This window comes from Ranitomeya imitator, chromosome 5, assembly GCF_032444005.1.
Source record: "Ranitomeya imitator isolate aRanImi1 chromosome 5, aRanImi1.pri, whole genome shotgun sequence".
NCBI classification, from domain to species: domain Eukaryota; kingdom Metazoa; phylum Chordata; class Amphibia; order Anura; family Dendrobatidae; genus Ranitomeya; species Ranitomeya imitator.
The window spans coordinates 403,090,075-403,108,039 of NC_091286.1; the positions used below are offsets into that span (position 1 = coordinate 403,090,075).

The window sequence follows — 17,965 nt, forward strand, 5'->3', positions numbered from 1 at the left end:
ATCGCATACTGGTCCATGGGCTGCAGGATATGGATGGCGTTGGCTGGAAGGTACAGGGCCTTAATAAACTTAAAGTCTTCAAGTATGTCATCTGCGAGGTTTGGTACGGGCACTGGAGCATTGTCAAGGTCAAGAAGGGCTTTTCAGGAGTACTTGTACTTGCTGCCGTAAGGTACTAAACATCGGTCTCCTATTGATGTGAATAGGAGGCAGATGTGCAGTACCAAGCCCCTGCCACTACCAGTAAACAGCCAGCTCCATAAGTAAGTACTTCCAGAAGACTCAAAAATAGTAAGTAAATGTACCAGGGTAGAGTGTACATGCGCTGGCCCACCAGCCCTTTAACCCTTGACGAAGTCATGGGTGAAACGTGCATTGGGTCTGGTGGGCTTGCTCATGTACACTCTACCCTGATATATGTACATACCATATTTGATGTAAGTATTAAACTTTGAACTATCTTTTAGCTAAAAATTGTTTAGCAATAGTAATGAGCGAATATACTCGTTACTCGAGATTTCCAGAGCACGCTTGGGTGTCCTCCGAGTATTTTTTAGTGCTCGGAAATTTAGTTTTTCTTGCCGCAGCTGAATGATTTACATCTGTTAGCCAGCATAAGTACATGTGGGGGTTGCCTGGTTGCTAGGGAATCCCCACATGTAATCAAGCTGGCTAACAGATATAAATCATTCAGCTGAGGTGAGGAAAACTAAATTTCCGAGCACTAAAAAATACTCGGAGGACACCCGAGCGTGCTCGGGAAATCTCGAGTAACGAGTATATTCGCTCATCGCTATTTAGTAATAGTCATGGCTTCCCTTTTTCTTTGACTAGGGGTATTTGGTTAGAGGCCATAATGTTGATAATCCCTGCTGTAAATATACTTATGAAATAATTATCTGCTAAGTTTTTTTACATGAATGCTGGCACAACCTTTTTCAGGAGTGCTCTGTTTGCGTCTTATTTATGTTTGTTCAGTCATATTATTCTTTTAAAAATATTGAAATAAAATGCTATTTTTTATGAGACTTATTTTGCACTCGGTTTTTTCATGTTGGTCTGCTCATTAGCCTAACATAGTATGGAGGGGACCTCGAAGAGTGATACAGCTTCAGACAGCAATTATAGTGCTATGATTAACAGTAAACACGTAGAATTACGGAGATGCTATAAAGAGTTAATATTGTTAAAGTAGCTATTTGTTTCTTATGCCAGTGTAATTCCTCTGCATTTAATACAAAAAAACTCCAGCCAACAAGAACACCCATGTGCCACCGCCCAGAGTTGCTGCCGTTATCATTTCGTAAACTAATTTCACTCCAGGGACTATTGTTCAGTATTTTGTTTTAAGAAGCATTAATTACGGTGGAAGGAAAAGTTCACACCCTTCCTGCTGTGCGAGAAAGTGCTGAAATGCAGCCGTACATCAGACTGATTCCAGTCTATAGCACCGTACAAGCACGCTGCAGAACATTCGGATGTGCGTATGGCACAAAGGTCCGGGGCCGACAAGGTAAGTGACAAGGGGATGTGTAGAAGGGAGAACTGAGTGATGGCTGAATGACACAATCTAAGTTCTTGTTGATTTCTTACGTTTGTTGTTGAAATACAAAATTGATGACATTATTTTCTCTACTACAGAATAAGGAACAAACGTATTCACATCAGAGTGACATGAAAAGCCAGAACAACTGAGAACAGAGCGGTTTTGACTTCAGAATACTTGTAGGTGTCAACACTGATATACATTCAAAGTGTACTGCTGTTGTAACTTTTATGCTCGTTTTTAAAGATCTTGATGCTTTTATGCTGTTATGCTTAAAGGGGTTGTTCCATGATAGGTGATAATGTACCGATCAGTGTGGGTCCGACTGCTGGGACTCGCACCAGTCAGCACAATGGGGAAATTACATCTCTGTGCACTTTTATCCCCATTACAAAATGGAGTGGCAGGTACGATGCCCAAACACCACTTTTCTCATTCTCTATGGGGCTGCCGTAAAATGCAACGAGCAGCAGCCCCATAGCGAATGAATGGTGCAGAGGTCGAGTATATGCACTACTGAACCATTGTAATGGGGATATAAGTGCTGCTCTGACAAATCTACCTACCCACCAGACCCCACAGATCAACAAGTTGTCACCTAGCCACAGGACACCACAGATCATCAAGCTATCACCTATCCAAAGAACCCCACAAATCAACAAATTATCACCTATCCACAAGACCCCACAGATTATCAAGCTATCACCTATCCACAGAAGCCCACAAATCAACAAATTATCACCTATCCACAGGACCCACTGATCAACAAGCTATCACCTATCCACAGGACCCCACAGATCAACAAATGATCACCTATTCACAGGACCCCACCGATCAACAAATTATCACCTATCCACAGGACCCCACAGATCAACAAATTATCACCTATTTACAGGGCTCCACAGATTATCAAGCTATCACCTAGCCACAGGACCCCACAGATCAACAAATTATCACCTATCCACAAGACCCCACAGATCAGCAAGCTGTCACCTGTCCAGCGGATAACTTGTATTCACCGGATCATCCCTTTAACACAAATACCTAATTATAAATGTGGCAAGTAGTGAAGCAAAGTTTCCTTTATAACCTGGATTCACTGCTGCAGCAAAACCAAAACCCAAGCCGCAGTAGCGTGCAACAATTTTAATATAAGTCAAAGTAAATTGCCACTGTATATAAGTATCTCAACATTTCCAATGACTCCTATGGGAATTGGTGAAAAAAGTGGTTCTAGTATTAAGTAAAAGGTTTAACTCTTTTAGCATTGATTGTTTGTGCAACCATATATATTAGCATTGCACAACTTATCTATGAAAATGCAATAAATATGATTTTGAAAGTATGCTAATTCAAAAGGATCAGAAGCCATGGAACAGATATGGTAATTGGAGAATGGATATTTGCTGTATTATTATTATAGTTGTATAATTCTAGTGCCCATAGGGCCAAGGGGCCTATGAAATAGGTAACCGGTATAAGTTACAAACACCACTAGGTCTTCATACTTGGTGCATTCTGAGGTTTACCGGTATAAGCCTCAGTCAGTGTCAAATCACTTCCTAATCCAAACTGATCTATTTACAGAAACATATCCACATACACAGGGTGCTAAATAGTACAAAGTGAAATTATATTGAAATGCTCCATTAAAGAGCATGGCACTCAAAATAAAACAGTAGTGAAAATAAGTCACTGACTTGTTTTACATAGTAATATAGTTTTTAAGGTTAAAGGAAGACTTTAAGTCCATCTAGTTCAACCCAAAGCCTAACCTAACATGCCCTAACATGTTGATCCAGAGGAAGGCAAAAAGAACCAAGTGGCAAAGAGTAAGCTCCACATTGGGGAAAAAAAATCCTTCCTGACTCCACATATGGCAATCAGACTAGTTCCCTGGATCAACACCCTAACAAGGAATTTAGTATATATACCCTGCAACATTATGCTTTTCCAGAAATGTATCCAGTCCCCTCTTAAATTTAAGTAATGAATCACTCATTACAACATCATACGGCAGAGAGTTCCATAGTCTCGCTGCTCTAACAGTAAAGAATCCACGTCATGTATTATTCCTAAACCTTCTTTCCTCCAGACGTAGAGGATGCCCCCTTGTCCCTGTCTCAGGTCTATGATTAAAAAGATCATCAAAAAGGTCTTTGTACTGTCCCCTCATATATTTATACATTAACATAAGATCACCCCTTAGTCTTCGTTTTTCCAAACTAAATAGCCCCAAGTGTAATAACCTATCTTGGTATTGCAGACCCCCCAGTCCTCTAATAACCTTGGTCGCTCTTCTCTGCACCCGCTCTAGTTCAGCTATATCTTTCTTATACACCGGAGACCAGAACTGTGCACAGTATTCTAAGTGTGGTCGAACTAGTGACTTGTATACAGGCAAAATTATGTTCTCCTCATGAGCATCTATGCCTCTTTTAATGCATCCCATTGTTTTATTTGCCTTTGTAGCAGCTGCCTGACACTGGCCACTGAATATGAGTTTGTCATCCACCCATAAACCCAGGTCTTTTTCATTGACGGTTTTGCCCAGAGTTTTAGAATTAAGCACATAATTATACATCTTATTACTTCTATCCAAGTGCATGACCTTACATTAATCCCCATTAAAGCTCATTTGCCATTTGTCAGCTCAAGCTTCTAGTTTACATAAATCATCCTGTAATATAAAATTGTCCTCCTCTGTATTGATTACCCTGCAGAGTTTAGTGTCATCTGCAAATATTGAAATTCTACTCTGAATGCCCCCTACAAGGTCATTAATAAATATGTTAAAAAGAAGAAGGCCCAATACTGACCCCTGTGGTACCCCACTGCTAACCGCTACCCAGTCCGAGTGTGCTCCATTAATAAACACCCTTTGTTTCCTATCCCTGAGCCAGCTCTCAACCCACTTACACATATTTTCCCCTATCCCAATTATTCTCATTTGATGTATCAACCTTTTGTGTGGCACCGTATCAAAAGCTTTTGAAAAGTCCATATACACTACATCTACTGGGTTCCCTTGGTCCAATCCAGAACTTACCTCTTCATAGAAACTGATCAAATTAGTCTGACATGAACGGTCCCTAGTAAACCCGTGCTGATACTGGGTCATGAGGTTATTCCTCTTCAGATACTCCAGTATAGCATCCCTTAGAATGCCCTCCAGGATTTTACCCACAGTAGAGGTTAAGCTTACTGGCCTATAATTTCCGAGTTCAGTTTTTGTCCCCTTTTTGAATATTGGCACCACATTTGCTATACGCCAGTCCTGTGGTACAGACCCTGTTATTATGGAGTCTTTAAAGATTAAAAATAATGGTCTATCAATGACTGTACTTAATTCCTGCAGTACTCGGGGGTGGATCCCATCCGGGCCCGGAGATTTGTCAATTTTAGTGATTTTTAAACGCCGACGTACTTCCTGCTGGGTTAAGCAGGTGACATTTAATGGGGAATTTTTATCACTAGTCATTTTGTCTGCCATGGGATTTTCTTGTGTAAATACTGATGAAAATAGTCATTTAGCATATTGGCTTTTTCCTCATCCTCATCCACCATTTCACCCAGACTATTTTTAAGGGGGCCAACAATATCATTTTTTAGTTTCTTACTATTTATGTAATTAAAGAATATTTTGGGATTATTTTTACTCTCTCTGGCAATGAGTCTCTCTGTCTCAATCTTTGCTGCCTTGATTTGCTTTTTACAGAATTTATTTAATTTTCTGTATTTATTTAATGCCTCATCACTACCTACTTCCTTTAATTCTCTAAATGCTTTCTTTTTGTCACTTATTGCGCCCCTTACAGCTCTATTTAGCCATATTGGTTTCTTCCTATTTCTAGTATGTTTATTCCCATATGGTATATACTGTGCACAGGTCCTATCCAGGATGCTAATAAACGTCTCCCATTTTCCTTGTGTATTTTTATGTCTCAGGATATCGTCCCAGTTAATTGCACCAAGATCTGTATATTTTCTTTTTTTAATACATACAGGTGTTTCTCACAAAATTAGAATATCACCAAAAAGTTAATTTATTTCAGTTTTTCAATGCAAAAAGTGAAACACATGTATTACATAGAGTCATTACCACTAGAGTGATGTATTTCAAGTATTTATTGGCTTACAGCCAATGAAAATCCAAAAGTCATTATCTCAGTAAATTAGAATACTTTATAACTCCAGCTTGAAAAAATGATTTTAAAATCCAAAATGTTGGCTTACTGAAATGTATGTATAGTAAATGCACTCAATACTTGGTGGAGGCTCTTTTGGTATCAATGTGGTATGGCATGGAGGCGACCAGCCTGTGGCACTGCTGAGGTGTTAAAGTGAATACTTTATAACACCAGCTTGAAAAATGATTTTAAAATATGAAATGTTGGCCTACTGAAATGCACTCAATATTTGGTCGGGGCTCCTTTCGCATCTCCAAAAAGCTTGTCAGCAGAGGGAAGCATGAAGTGCTCTAAAATTTCCTGGTAGACGGCTGTGCTGACTTTGGTCTTGATAAAACACAGTGGACCTACACCAGCAGATGACATGGCTCCCCAAACCATCACTGATTGTGGAAACTTCACACTAGACCTCAAGCAGTTTGGATTGTGGCCTCTCCACTCTTCCTCCAGACTCTGGGACCTTGATTTTCCAAATGAAATGCAAAATGTACTTTCATCTGAAAACAGCACCTTGGACCACTGAGCAACAGTCCAGTTCTTTTTCTCCTTGGCCCAGTTAAGAAGCTTCTGGCATTGTCTATTGGTCATGAGTGGCTTGACACAAGGAATGCGACACTTGTAGCCCATGTCCTGGATATGTCTATGTGTGGTGGCTCTTGAAGCAATGACTCCAGCAGCAGTCCACTGCTTGTGAATCTCCCCAAAAATTTTGAATGGCCTTTTCTTAAAAATCCTTTCAAGGCTGTGGTTATCTTTGTTGCTTTTGCACCTTTTTGCTGCAACACTTTTTCCTTCCACTCAACTTTCCATTAATATGCTTGGATACAGCACTCTGTGAACAGCCAGCTTCTTTAGCAATGACCTTTCGTGGCTTACCCTTCTTGTGGAGTGTGTCAGTGACTGCCTTCTGGACATCTGTCAAGTCAGCAGTCTTCCCCGTGATTATGGAGCCTACTGAAACAGACTAATGGGCCTTTGTAAACACTTAAGAAGTGTTTAGAGGTGTTTTTTGTTAAATTTTTTAATTTACTGAGATAGTGACTTTTGAGTTTTCATTGGCTTTAAGCCTTTATCATCAACATTAACAGAAATAAACACTTGAGATAGATCACTCTGTTTGTAATGACTCTATATAATATATGAGTTTCACTTTTTGTATTGAAGAACTGAAATAAATTTACTTTTTGATGATATTCTAATTTGAGAGAAGCACCTGTATATATGCCTACAGGTTCGCACTGGCCCATAGGGAAAAAAATGAATCCCCAGTGGGCCCATGTGAAGTAATGGCTGACCCACACAGCTTGAACATTGTTAATACACTTGATTCACAATTTACAGACAAAGGGAGCATCTAATCATTTATTCAAACCATGATTCCAGCAATATGTAACTCTGTCATTTTTATAAAATCAATGTCTACCATAACATACATAGCATTCTGCTTTGAGGGATGACTGGCATCTGTTGATGTCTTTGCAAACAATGTAATGATTACTGATGCATTTATTTGTTCCCAGTGATAAGAGCTCACCATGGGGATGGGTGCTCCTGGTATATAGAACTCCCAACATTGTAATGATTACTGATGCATTTATTTGTTCCCAGTGATAAGAGCTGAGCATGGGGATGGGTGCTCCTGGTATATAGAACCCCCAACATTGTAATGATTACTGATGCATTTATTTGTTCCCAGTGATAAGAGCTGAGCATGGGGATGGGTGCTCCTGGTATATAGAACCCCCAACATTGTAATGATTACTGATGCATTTATTTGTTCCCAGTGATAAGAGCTGAGCATGGGGATGGGTGCTCCTGGTATATAGAACCCCCAACATTGTAATGATTACTGATGCATTTATTTGTTCCCAGTGATAAGAGCTGAGCATGGGGATGGGTGCTCCTGGTATATAGAACCCCCAACATTGTAATGATTACTGATGCATTTATTTGTTCCCAGTGATAAGAGCTCACCATGGGGATGGGTGCTCCTGGTATATAGAACCCCCAACATTGTAATGATTACTGATGCATTTATTTGTTCCCAGTGATAAGAGCTCACCATGGGGATGGGTGCTCCTGGTATATAGAACCCCCAACATTGTAATGATTACTGATGCATTTATTTGTTCCCAGTGATAAGAGCTGAGCATGGGGATGGGTGCTCCTGGTATATAGAACCCCCAACATTGTAATGATTACTGATGCATTTATTTGTTCCCAGTGATAAGAGCTGAGCATGGGGATGGGTGCTCCTGGTATATAGAACCCCCAACATTGTAATGATTACTGATGCATTTATTTGTTCCCAGTGATAAGAGCTGAGCATGGGGATGGGTGCTCCTGGTATATAGAACCCCAACATTAGCATTGCTCCAGGATATCCACAATCTGGATATATAATACGTATATAACACTTCAATGTTTTGCTTCTCACTTGCTTGTTCCATGAAGAAATATTTTCAGTCATTTCCTATCCGGTAACAGCTATGCTAATATATAGTACTGTAATATTACAAGAAAAGTAAGACATGTTGATTTGTCAGGATGCATGATGTTCTGCAATTGTATTAGGAAGTAGTTCACGAGAACTATCGATATATGTACTGATAATTTCGTTATAGCTGTATGCCAGCTCCAGCTCAGGATTGTATTACTCTAGCTGATTCCATTACTCTGGCATAATTAATCCTAATGATAATGCTTAGTTATGTATTTTCTTACAATATGCACCTTTTTATCTGTAGTTTTTTGTATCTTTTGCGTTCCCTGACATCTACCATTCTCCATCCTTTCAATCTCGCGGCACTCTTTTCTTCTTTACAAATTATCCATCCTCTGTTTTCCTTCGTCCGCCCTCCCTGTAACATCTGATGCTCTCCTGTCCTTCCTGTTGAAGGATACAATAGGGTTTTGTCATGGTAACCAGAGCGTTCCCAGTTAGCAGCCCCAGCTTCCCTCCCTCCCTCCTTCGCCCTGCCTCTCCCTCCCCCTCTCTCAGGCCTTATCTCCCTGCAGTTTGCCAAGGCTAGCTAGGATCTGTAGGGTGATCCAGGGATGGGCAGCGGGAACGGCATCCCTTGGCTCCTGCGCATGGCTCTGGATTTCTTGGCTTGGCTCATGTAGATGCTACTCCATCATCACCAGGATGAACGTTGCGCTTCAGAATCTCAGCAACAGCGTGAGTGCCAAGGGAGATCTATATACATTGGCTGCACACTCATTTATTTCTGATCACCCATATACATTGACGTACAAAAGGAGGTGCATACAAGCCGATGTGTAACACGAACTGATGTAGGCGTGGATGTATGCATAATGTATGTAATAATATCTTTCCTTTTATGTTCACATTAAAATACACATATCCTACACATTTAGATCGCTAAGATTATCTATGTCATGCCATTCTTCCATGATAATGATCTTTTTTTTTTAAAGACGGTTACCTGTATCGCACCTCCTCTACGTAAAGTCTTCTTGTGATAGTAGTGTCTTCACTCATGTAGCCACAGGCCCAGTACCATTTCTTCTACCTGAATTGTGAGCATTCACACAATAGTTCGTAAAGTTTCTAACATTCCACCTATTCTTTTATTTTTTCCCATCCTGACTCACTTTAGTTATGTTTTGTAAATATTTTATTAATCTCTTAATTTTAGGTGCAAATATATGTCCGTTTATATACCGTATAGTCCTAATCTTTAGTAACACACACCTGTAAAATACTAACAAGTAAAAAGGAAAATATAGCATTTCAGTGTTTCACATTTAGATATGATTACCTTCATGGATATCCTTGTCAGTAGTTGATGATGCATGTAGTATCTGTGTTAGCCAATGTGGTACACTAGGAATCACTGAAAACCGTAGCTCTGATTAGAACAAGCTTTTTTCCTGCGCTAACAGTTTTACATCCATGTTTTGGCTGAGAATAGTGATTCTCATTACCCCCTGACTAAGCGAGGTGAAACATGCGTCGGGGTGTTTCACTACCACAGGGTCTGTATGGATATTCTGACTACTATGTTATACTTCTGATTGTTTTGCTACCATTACCCTGATTGCCTTCAGTGCTAGATTACTTGTGTATACTGTTTAGTATCTGTTAAGAAGGGGTTCACTATTTACATTATATAGCATTTGGCCGGTTATTTATATTTGTAAGTATTACCCTTCTAGTTTTCATAGTTACTCATTCTAATGCTGGTGTATGCACATAATATACCGTATTACCTGGTGGCCAGAAGTAATTTGCAATGTCATTTAATGTTTTACACATTTACCATTTATCCTATGCAACTCTTTCATGGCTTCCTTTGTGTAATTCTTTCAATTTTATGTAATATTATTATTATTATTATTAACTAATTAAAATAATATCAATTTGTATATACTTTTATTGTCCGAATTGTTTTTTGGTTTAGTATAATATTTCTGAGTCAGACATGGCCACCATTGGCTATCTCTCCTATAGATGCTTGGATATTTAGGTTGTCAGAGAATACAGTGAGTATATCAGTTTTATGTGTTTCCTCAATTGTTTTACCACTTTATAAATGTTTTCACTAACTGTTTTTCAACACCTGCTCTTAAAGTGTTATTCCTATCTTCATAGATAGATATTGTCAGATAGTGATTGTAATTAAAAGCATTCTTGCAATTTACTACTTATTAATATTTTCAGCTGTTCTTTAGATATTAGCACTTTTTTATTGTTTATAGCTAATTGCCTTGGAGACTGATCACTGCTGATCGACATCAGAACATGCGCAGCCCGTGCAAACTCTTGTTTATTGAGCTTTGTAAGCATTGTTTTGAAGGGCTGGAGAACACTGTTACCTCCTAATCCCGGTCAGCTTCAGTACAGTGCTTACAAACTAGACAGCAGTTGTGGTCGGTCTCCTAGGCAACGGTCTGTAAACAAAAGGATTAATATCTCAAAAATGGCAGCAAATTTTAATAAGCAATAAAAATTCTTGTTTTTACAAAAACTGTCCAACAATGATGACATGTCTAGTGGACGGTGGTACTTGACAAGCGGTCTAGTCATCGTTGATAGCATAACCCAGTAGAAGTTGTATGTTGTTACTTAGACACCATGGATGAAATATGACATTCATTCCCATTTGTTCACTTTCTCTGTCCTTGAACAGCTTCAAGGTTTTATAACAGAAGTCCACATTAAAAGTGCATTAGAAAAATAGTACAAGTGATATACCGTATGTTCTCTGGCTTTGTGCTATTTTTAATCTTTTTCTATGACAGGTATAAAAAATACATAGATAAAAGTGGCATGGTTGAATGACTGACAATGATTGGGCCAAAACTATTACAATAACCAGTGGCCATGTCAGTTTGGTATATTATGTGTCGTGGCATATATTTTATTTAGACTGTACAATTTTCATAAACATCCATTTTATTTTCTATGTAAAGTGTTATTTTGTCCAGTTCTCCTTAAAAGGAATCTGTCAGGACAATATGACTGTTCAAACCAAGCTCAGATGCTCAATTCTCCCTTTGTGTGGCTGAGCATTCAGTGCACCGTCCCATCTACTTGTTTTCCTCCTCCCTCCGCCCCACACTTAATTGATTGACAGCTCTGGCTTATACTAAGAAAATCCTGAAAACATGACCATAATGTCAACTTGAGCTAAATAAAATGTCTACGCAGATGTGAACACAGCCTATCCAAAAATGTCTCTTTTTTTAGTTTTTAAATGTATTGTTTGCATTCACAATTCATTTACAAGTTGGTATAGTTTACAAATAGCTAAAAAATGTTTGCCTCTTCCAGATGTCTGACTACAAACGCGCCACATTTCATGATGAAGATACTCCCGACCCTGCAGGGGAGACAGCTCCATCCCCTGATACTGTAGAGGTAAGAGACAGCCTGTACAACACTTGATTTTCCTGTTTACATATTACCTCATGTATACAATTATACATCTGGAAGAACAAAACAAGTTATATTTTACAGTGTAGCTCCACTAGGATATACCATTATCATTTGACTAGAGTGAAGGCTCAGAGCCCGGGTGACGAGCAGGATAAAAGTCCCCTAAATCTACTATATAATTGTCTAAGGGTCACTTCCGTCTTTCTGTCTGTCTGTTTGTCTTTCTGTCACAGATATTCATTGGTCGCGGCCTCTGTCTGTCATGGAATCCAAGTCGCTGATTGGTCTCGCCAGCTGCCTGTCATGGCTGCCGCGACCAATCAGCGACGGCCACAGTCCGATTAGTCCATCCCTGCTCCCCTGCAGTCAGGTGCCCGGCGCCCGCTCCATACTCCCCGCAGTCACCGCTAACACAGGGTTAATGCCAGCGGTAATGGACCGCATTATGCCGCGGGTAACTCACTCCGTTACCGCCGCTATTAACCCTGTGTGACCAAGTTTTTACTATTGATGCTGCCTATGCAGCGTCAATAGTAAAAAGATCTAATGTTAAAAATAATTTAAAAAATAAAAAATCATCATATACTCACCCTCCGGCGCCTTTCCCGCTCTTCGCGACGTTCCGGTGCTAGAAATGGTATGCGACAAGGACCTTTCATGACGTCACGATCATGTGACCACGACGTCATCACAGGTCCTGCATGAGAAGGACCTTCCATAACGTCACGGTCATGTGACCGCGACGTCATCACAGGTCTTGCGTGCCTACGCGAGAAGGACCTGCCATGACGTCACGATCATGTGACCGCAACGTCATCACACCCTGGGACCGGAAGCTGGCGACAGAACTACAAGGGGCCCTCAGATCGGAAGGTGAGTACATGTTTATTTTTTATTTTTCAACCTGTGACATACAGTGGGGCAAAAAAGTATTTAGTCAGTCAGCAATAGTGCAAGTTCCACCACTTAAAAAGATGAGAGGCGTCTGTAATTTACATCATAGGTAGACCTCAACTATGGGAGACAAACTGAGAAAAAAAAATCCAGAAAATCACATTGTCTGTTTTTTTTTATCATTTTATTTGCATATTATGGTGGAAAATAAGTATTTGGTCAGAAACAAAATTTCATCTCAATACTTTGTAATATATCCTTTGTTGGCAATGACAGAGGTCAAACGTTTTCTGTAAGTCTTCACAAGGTTGCCACACACTGTTGTTGGTATGTTGGCCCATTCCTCCATGCAGATCTCCTCTAGAGCAGTGATGTTTTTGGCTTTTCGCTTGGCAACACGGACTTTCAACTCCCTCCAAAGGTTTTCTATAGGGTTGAGATCTGGAGACTGGCTAGGCCACTCCAGGACCTTGAAATGCTTCTTACGAAGCCACTCCTTCGTTGCCCTGGCGGTGTGCTTTGGATCATTGTCATGTTGAAAGACCCAGCCACGTTTCATCTTCAATGCCCTTGCTGATGGAAGGAGGTATGCACTCAAAATCTCACGATACATGGCCCCATTCATTCTTTCATGTACCCGGATCAGTCGTCCTGGCCCCTTTGCAGAGAAACAGCCCCAAAGCATGATGTTTCCACCACCATGGTTTACAGTAGGTATCGTGTTTGATGGATGCAACTCAGTATTCTTTTTCCTCCAAACACGACAAGTTGTGTTTCTACCAAACAGTTCCAGTTTGGTTTCATCAGACCATAGGACATTCTCCCAAAACTCCTCTGGATCATCCAAATGCTCTCTAGCAAACTTCAGACGGGCCCGGACATGTACTGGCTTAAGCAGTGGGACACGTCTGGCACTGCAGGATCTGAGTCCATGGTGGCGTAGTGTGTTACTTATGGTAGGCCTTGTTACATTGGTCTCAGCTCTCTGCAGTTCATTCACTAGGTCCCCCCGCGTGGTTCTGGGATTTTTGCTCACCGTTCTTGTGATCATTCTGACCCCACGGGGTGGGATTTTGCGTGGAGCCCCAGATCGAGGGAGATTATCAGTGGTCTTGTATGTCTTCCATTTTCTAATTATTGCTCCCACTGTTGATTTCTTCACTCCAAGCTGGTTGGCTATTGCAGATTCAGTCTTCCCAGCCTGGTGCAGGGCTACAATTTTGTTTCTGGCGTCCTTTGACAGCTCTTTGGTCTTCACCATAGTGGAGTTTGGAGTCAGACTGTTTGAGGGTGTGCACAGGTGTCTTTTTATACTGATAACAAGTTTAAACAGGTGCCATTACTACAGGTAATGAGTGGAGGAAAGAGGAGACTCTTAAAGAAGAAGTTACAGGTCTGTGAGAGCCAGAAATCTTGATTGTTTGTTTCTGACCAAATACTTATTTTCCACCATAATATGCAAAAAAATGATAAAAAAAACAGACAATGTGTTTTTCTGGATTTTTTTTCCTCAGTTTGTCTCCCATAGTTGAGGTCTACCTATGATGTAAATTACAGACGCCTCTCATATTTTTAAGTGGTGGAACTTGCACTATTGCTGACTGACTAAATACTTTTTTGCCCCACTGTACGTGGCTGGGCAATATACTACGTAGCTGGGCAATATACTACATGGCTCTGTGCTGTATACTACATCGCTGTGCAATATACTACATGGCTCTGTGCTGTATACTACGTAACTGGGCAATATACTACGTGGCTGGGCAATATGCTCTGTGCTTTATACTACGTCACTGGGCAATATACTACGTAACTGGGCAATATACTACGTAACTGGGCAATATACTACGTGGCTGGGCAATATGCTCTGTGCTGTATACTACGTGGCTGGGCAATATACTACGTGGCTGGGCAATATACTACGTGACAGGGCAATATACTACATGGCTGGGCAATATACTACATGGCTGGGCAATATACTACGAGGACATGCATATTCTAGAATACCCGATGCGTTAGAATCGGGCGACCATCTAGTTGCTTATAAAGCTCTAGCATCTTATGGTGTCCATATAGTTCTGCATCTCAAGTCTTATCTATGGGACTATGCACAGCCACATCAATATGTATGGCTCTCTGCTGGTGTAAACAAAGGAATGTAGTGCTCACATCTGACCACTACTCTTCTTGATAGGTGGCAGACATGTGCCTCAATTATAGCCATTATGTATTATTTTTCATTTAAAAATCTGAGGGAACAGAATATCCAGTTCACGCATGATGCACATCCAGAGTTGCATGTAAACCTTCTCTGGCTTCCCATGCAAACTGGATCCTTAGGGGCGTGTTTGACAGCACAGTGTCGACAGATGCCAGGCATTAACCTGGAGAAGTAAGACTGTCTATAGAGACAGGTAATCCACAATTACATGGTCAGACGCAAATCAATGCATTGTTAAACAGAAAAAATAGAGGCCAGAGAATCCGGTCTAATGCTTTTTGGCTTCCGTGATCTACAGGCATTGAGGGATGTGATTAAATTAAACTTATTGAACCACATGTAGGACCTTGACAGTATTGTCACGTGCTCTATGGGTTGGGATGAAGTAAACACAATTTGCAAGAGCAATCTATTTGTAACATTTTAAACCGTAAGATGACATTGAGCAGCAAGGCTCTGCTTTTAGTCCCAGTATGAACATTTTTACACTTGTCAAGTAACATCTTTCCAAAATGGATTATAGTATGTTGAATGTGATGTTTGTTCCATTCACCGAGAAGTTATCAATCAATATTAAAGGAATTAAAATTCTTCTAATTACCGTATTCGAAACTGAAAGTGCAAGTTGGTTTAATCATTCGAACTTTGTGTCACTCAATTTAGAAAAACCACTTCAATTTCCATAATTGACTGACTATCTTATATGTAGACTTATTGCTTCAATGAAACTTGTGATGACAACTTTCTTCATCAGTGGTGTAGACCCAATCAAAGAAAAACCTTTCCTTTTTATACTTCCCATTTGCTCTACTGGCGAATTGTATTTGGTTTATGATCAGCACAATATTTATATCAGGAATTAGAGCACAATGCGTGTAGTCTTCAGCCACAACTACGATTCTCAAAAAAGAAAATCCTGACATTTTAAATTCAGTAGTACACTTTTTTGATTTTTTGATAGCAAAGACTGCAATATCCCCATGTCTGGTGTGACAGGGTCACTGGCACAATGTATGAAGGGAGATGTGTGTCACTGTGCATATTAGCGTCAGTGATGTAAAACCAGAATAGTTTTCCTCCAGCACGCTATGTGTTGAGAGGGTAAAGTTGTGTTATGGGCTGGTTGTAGTGGACCTTCATAGAGTGGGTGGGAGGAGGTCCACCGTATCTCCCCCTGCAGAGTCCTGATGGGACCTGTGAGATGTCAAAGTCATGTGATCATCACATGGGGTATTAAATACCTGGCCATGAGAGACAGTGGGGGTGGTGTGTTGGGAGAGGTGGAACTCACACGTAGCTCCCAGAGGAGCTAAGGACGCTGCACGTGTTGCCTGCAGTGAAGCCTGCAGGGCAAGGCAGGGCCGGACTGGCCATTGGGCACTTCTGGCAAATGCCAGAAGGGCCGGTGCCAGTAGTGGGCCGCTGCATGCTGACTCACCGCCGCACCAGTGCCGCCGCCGCATTCAACTATACTGGTGTCTATGATGCCGGTACAGTTGAATGCAATGATGGAGGAGAGAGCGTCTGCTGACGCCCTCTCTCCCATCATTCCCCGCTTTGCCACTGACACTGCGGGTGCACGCGCACTCACTGTGTGCCAGGCAGTGCAGCGGCAGCCACCGAGACAGGAGCAGGGAGCAACGCGGGCACGAGGAGAGGTGAGGAGTGTGGGTTTTTTTTTTAACTGGACTGTGGGGCCATTCTCGGGGGAGAGAAATGCAAGCTGTGCTGTATACTACTATGTGGGCTGTGCTGTATACTGCTAAGTGGGCTGTGCTGTATACTGCTAAGTGGGCTGTGCTGTATACTGCTACGTGGGCATGCTGTATACTGCTACGTGGGCTGTGCTGCATACTGCTACGTGGGCATGCTGTATACTGCTACGTGGGCATGCTGTATACTGCTACGTGGGCTGTGCTGTATACTGCTTCGTGGGCTGTGCTGTATACTGCTTCGTGGGCTGTGCTGTACACTGCTACGTGGGCTGTGCTGTATACTGCTACGTGGGCTGTGCTGTATATTATGTATTTGCCTATACTGCTGTATACTGCTACGTGGGCTGTGCTGTATACTTCTATGTGGGCTGTGCTGTATACTGCTATGTGGGCGTGCTGTATACTGCTACGTGGGCATGCTGTATACTGCTACGTGGGCTGTGCTGTATACTGCTACGTGGGCTGTGCTGTATACTTCTACGTGGGCTGTGCTGTATACTGCTATGTGGGCGTGCTGTATACTGCTACGTGTGCGTGCTGTATACTGCTACATGGGCTGTGCTGTATACTGCAACGTGGGCTGTGCTGTATTCTGCTATGTGGGCTGTGCTGTATACTACTACGTGGGCTGTGCTGTATACTGTTACGTGGGCTGTGCTGTATACTTCTACGTGGGCTGTGCTGTATACTGCTATATGGGCGTGCTGTATACTGCTACGTGGGCGTGCTGTATACTGCTACGTGGGCTGTGCTGTATACTGCAACGTGGGCTGTGCTGTATTCTGCTATGTGGGCTGTGCTGTATACTGCTACGTGGGCTGTGCTGTATACTGTTACGTGGGCTGTGCTGTATACAGCTACGTGGGCTGTGCTGTATACTGCTACGTGGGCTGTGCTGTATACTACTGTGTGGGCTGTGCTGTATACTACTACGTGGGCTGTGTTATCTGCTATGCGGGTTGTGCTATATACTATGCGGATTGTGCTATATACTATGCGGGCTTTGCTATATACTATGGGGGTATATTATATTCTATGGGGGGCCGTGTTATATACTATGTGGCTGTGTTATATACTATTGTTGGGGTATATTCTATTCTATGGGAGAGGCTGTGTTATATACTATGGGGGGTATATTATATTCTATGGGGAGGCTGTGTTATATACTATGGGGGGCTGCATTATATTCTATGGGGGCTACATTATATATTATGGGGAGGTGGGCTGTATTATATTCTATGGGGGGCTGTATTAGATTTTATGAGGGATGATTGCATCATACTCTGATGGGGCTGCATTATATTCTGTGGGGAGGTGGGCTGTATTATATTCTATTCGGGGCTACATTATATTCTATGGGGCTGTATTATATTTATATTCTTTGAGGGGTGATTTCATCATACTCTATGCATTATACTCTGGGGTGGCTGCATTATATTCTGTAGAGTGGTGGCTGCATTATACTATATGTGGGCTGCATTATACTGTATCGAG

At 41.4% G+C, this 17,965-nt stretch overlaps 1 protein-coding gene across 2 annotated transcripts in view; it reads left to right on the forward strand.

Moving 5' to 3' along the window:
• The first annotated feature begins 1,641 nt into the window (after positions 1 to 1,641).
• The window catches only part of ECE2 (endothelin converting enzyme 2), a 149,048-nt gene continuing 132,724 nt past the window's right edge, over positions 1,642 to 17,965 (forward strand). The window contains exons 1-2 of one of the 2 annotated variants that reach the window (XM_069726950.1): positions 1,642 to 1,725; positions 11,537 to 11,623. In XM_069726950.1, the coding sequence (XP_069583051.1) occupies positions 11,537 to 11,623 (87 nt within the window). In that variant the 5' untranslated portion in view covers positions 1,642 to 1,725. Of the gene's footprint in view, positions 1,726 to 8,782; positions 8,918 to 11,536; positions 11,624 to 17,965 lie in introns of those variants that run through there. The other variant, XM_069726949.1, reaches the window with a different exon arrangement.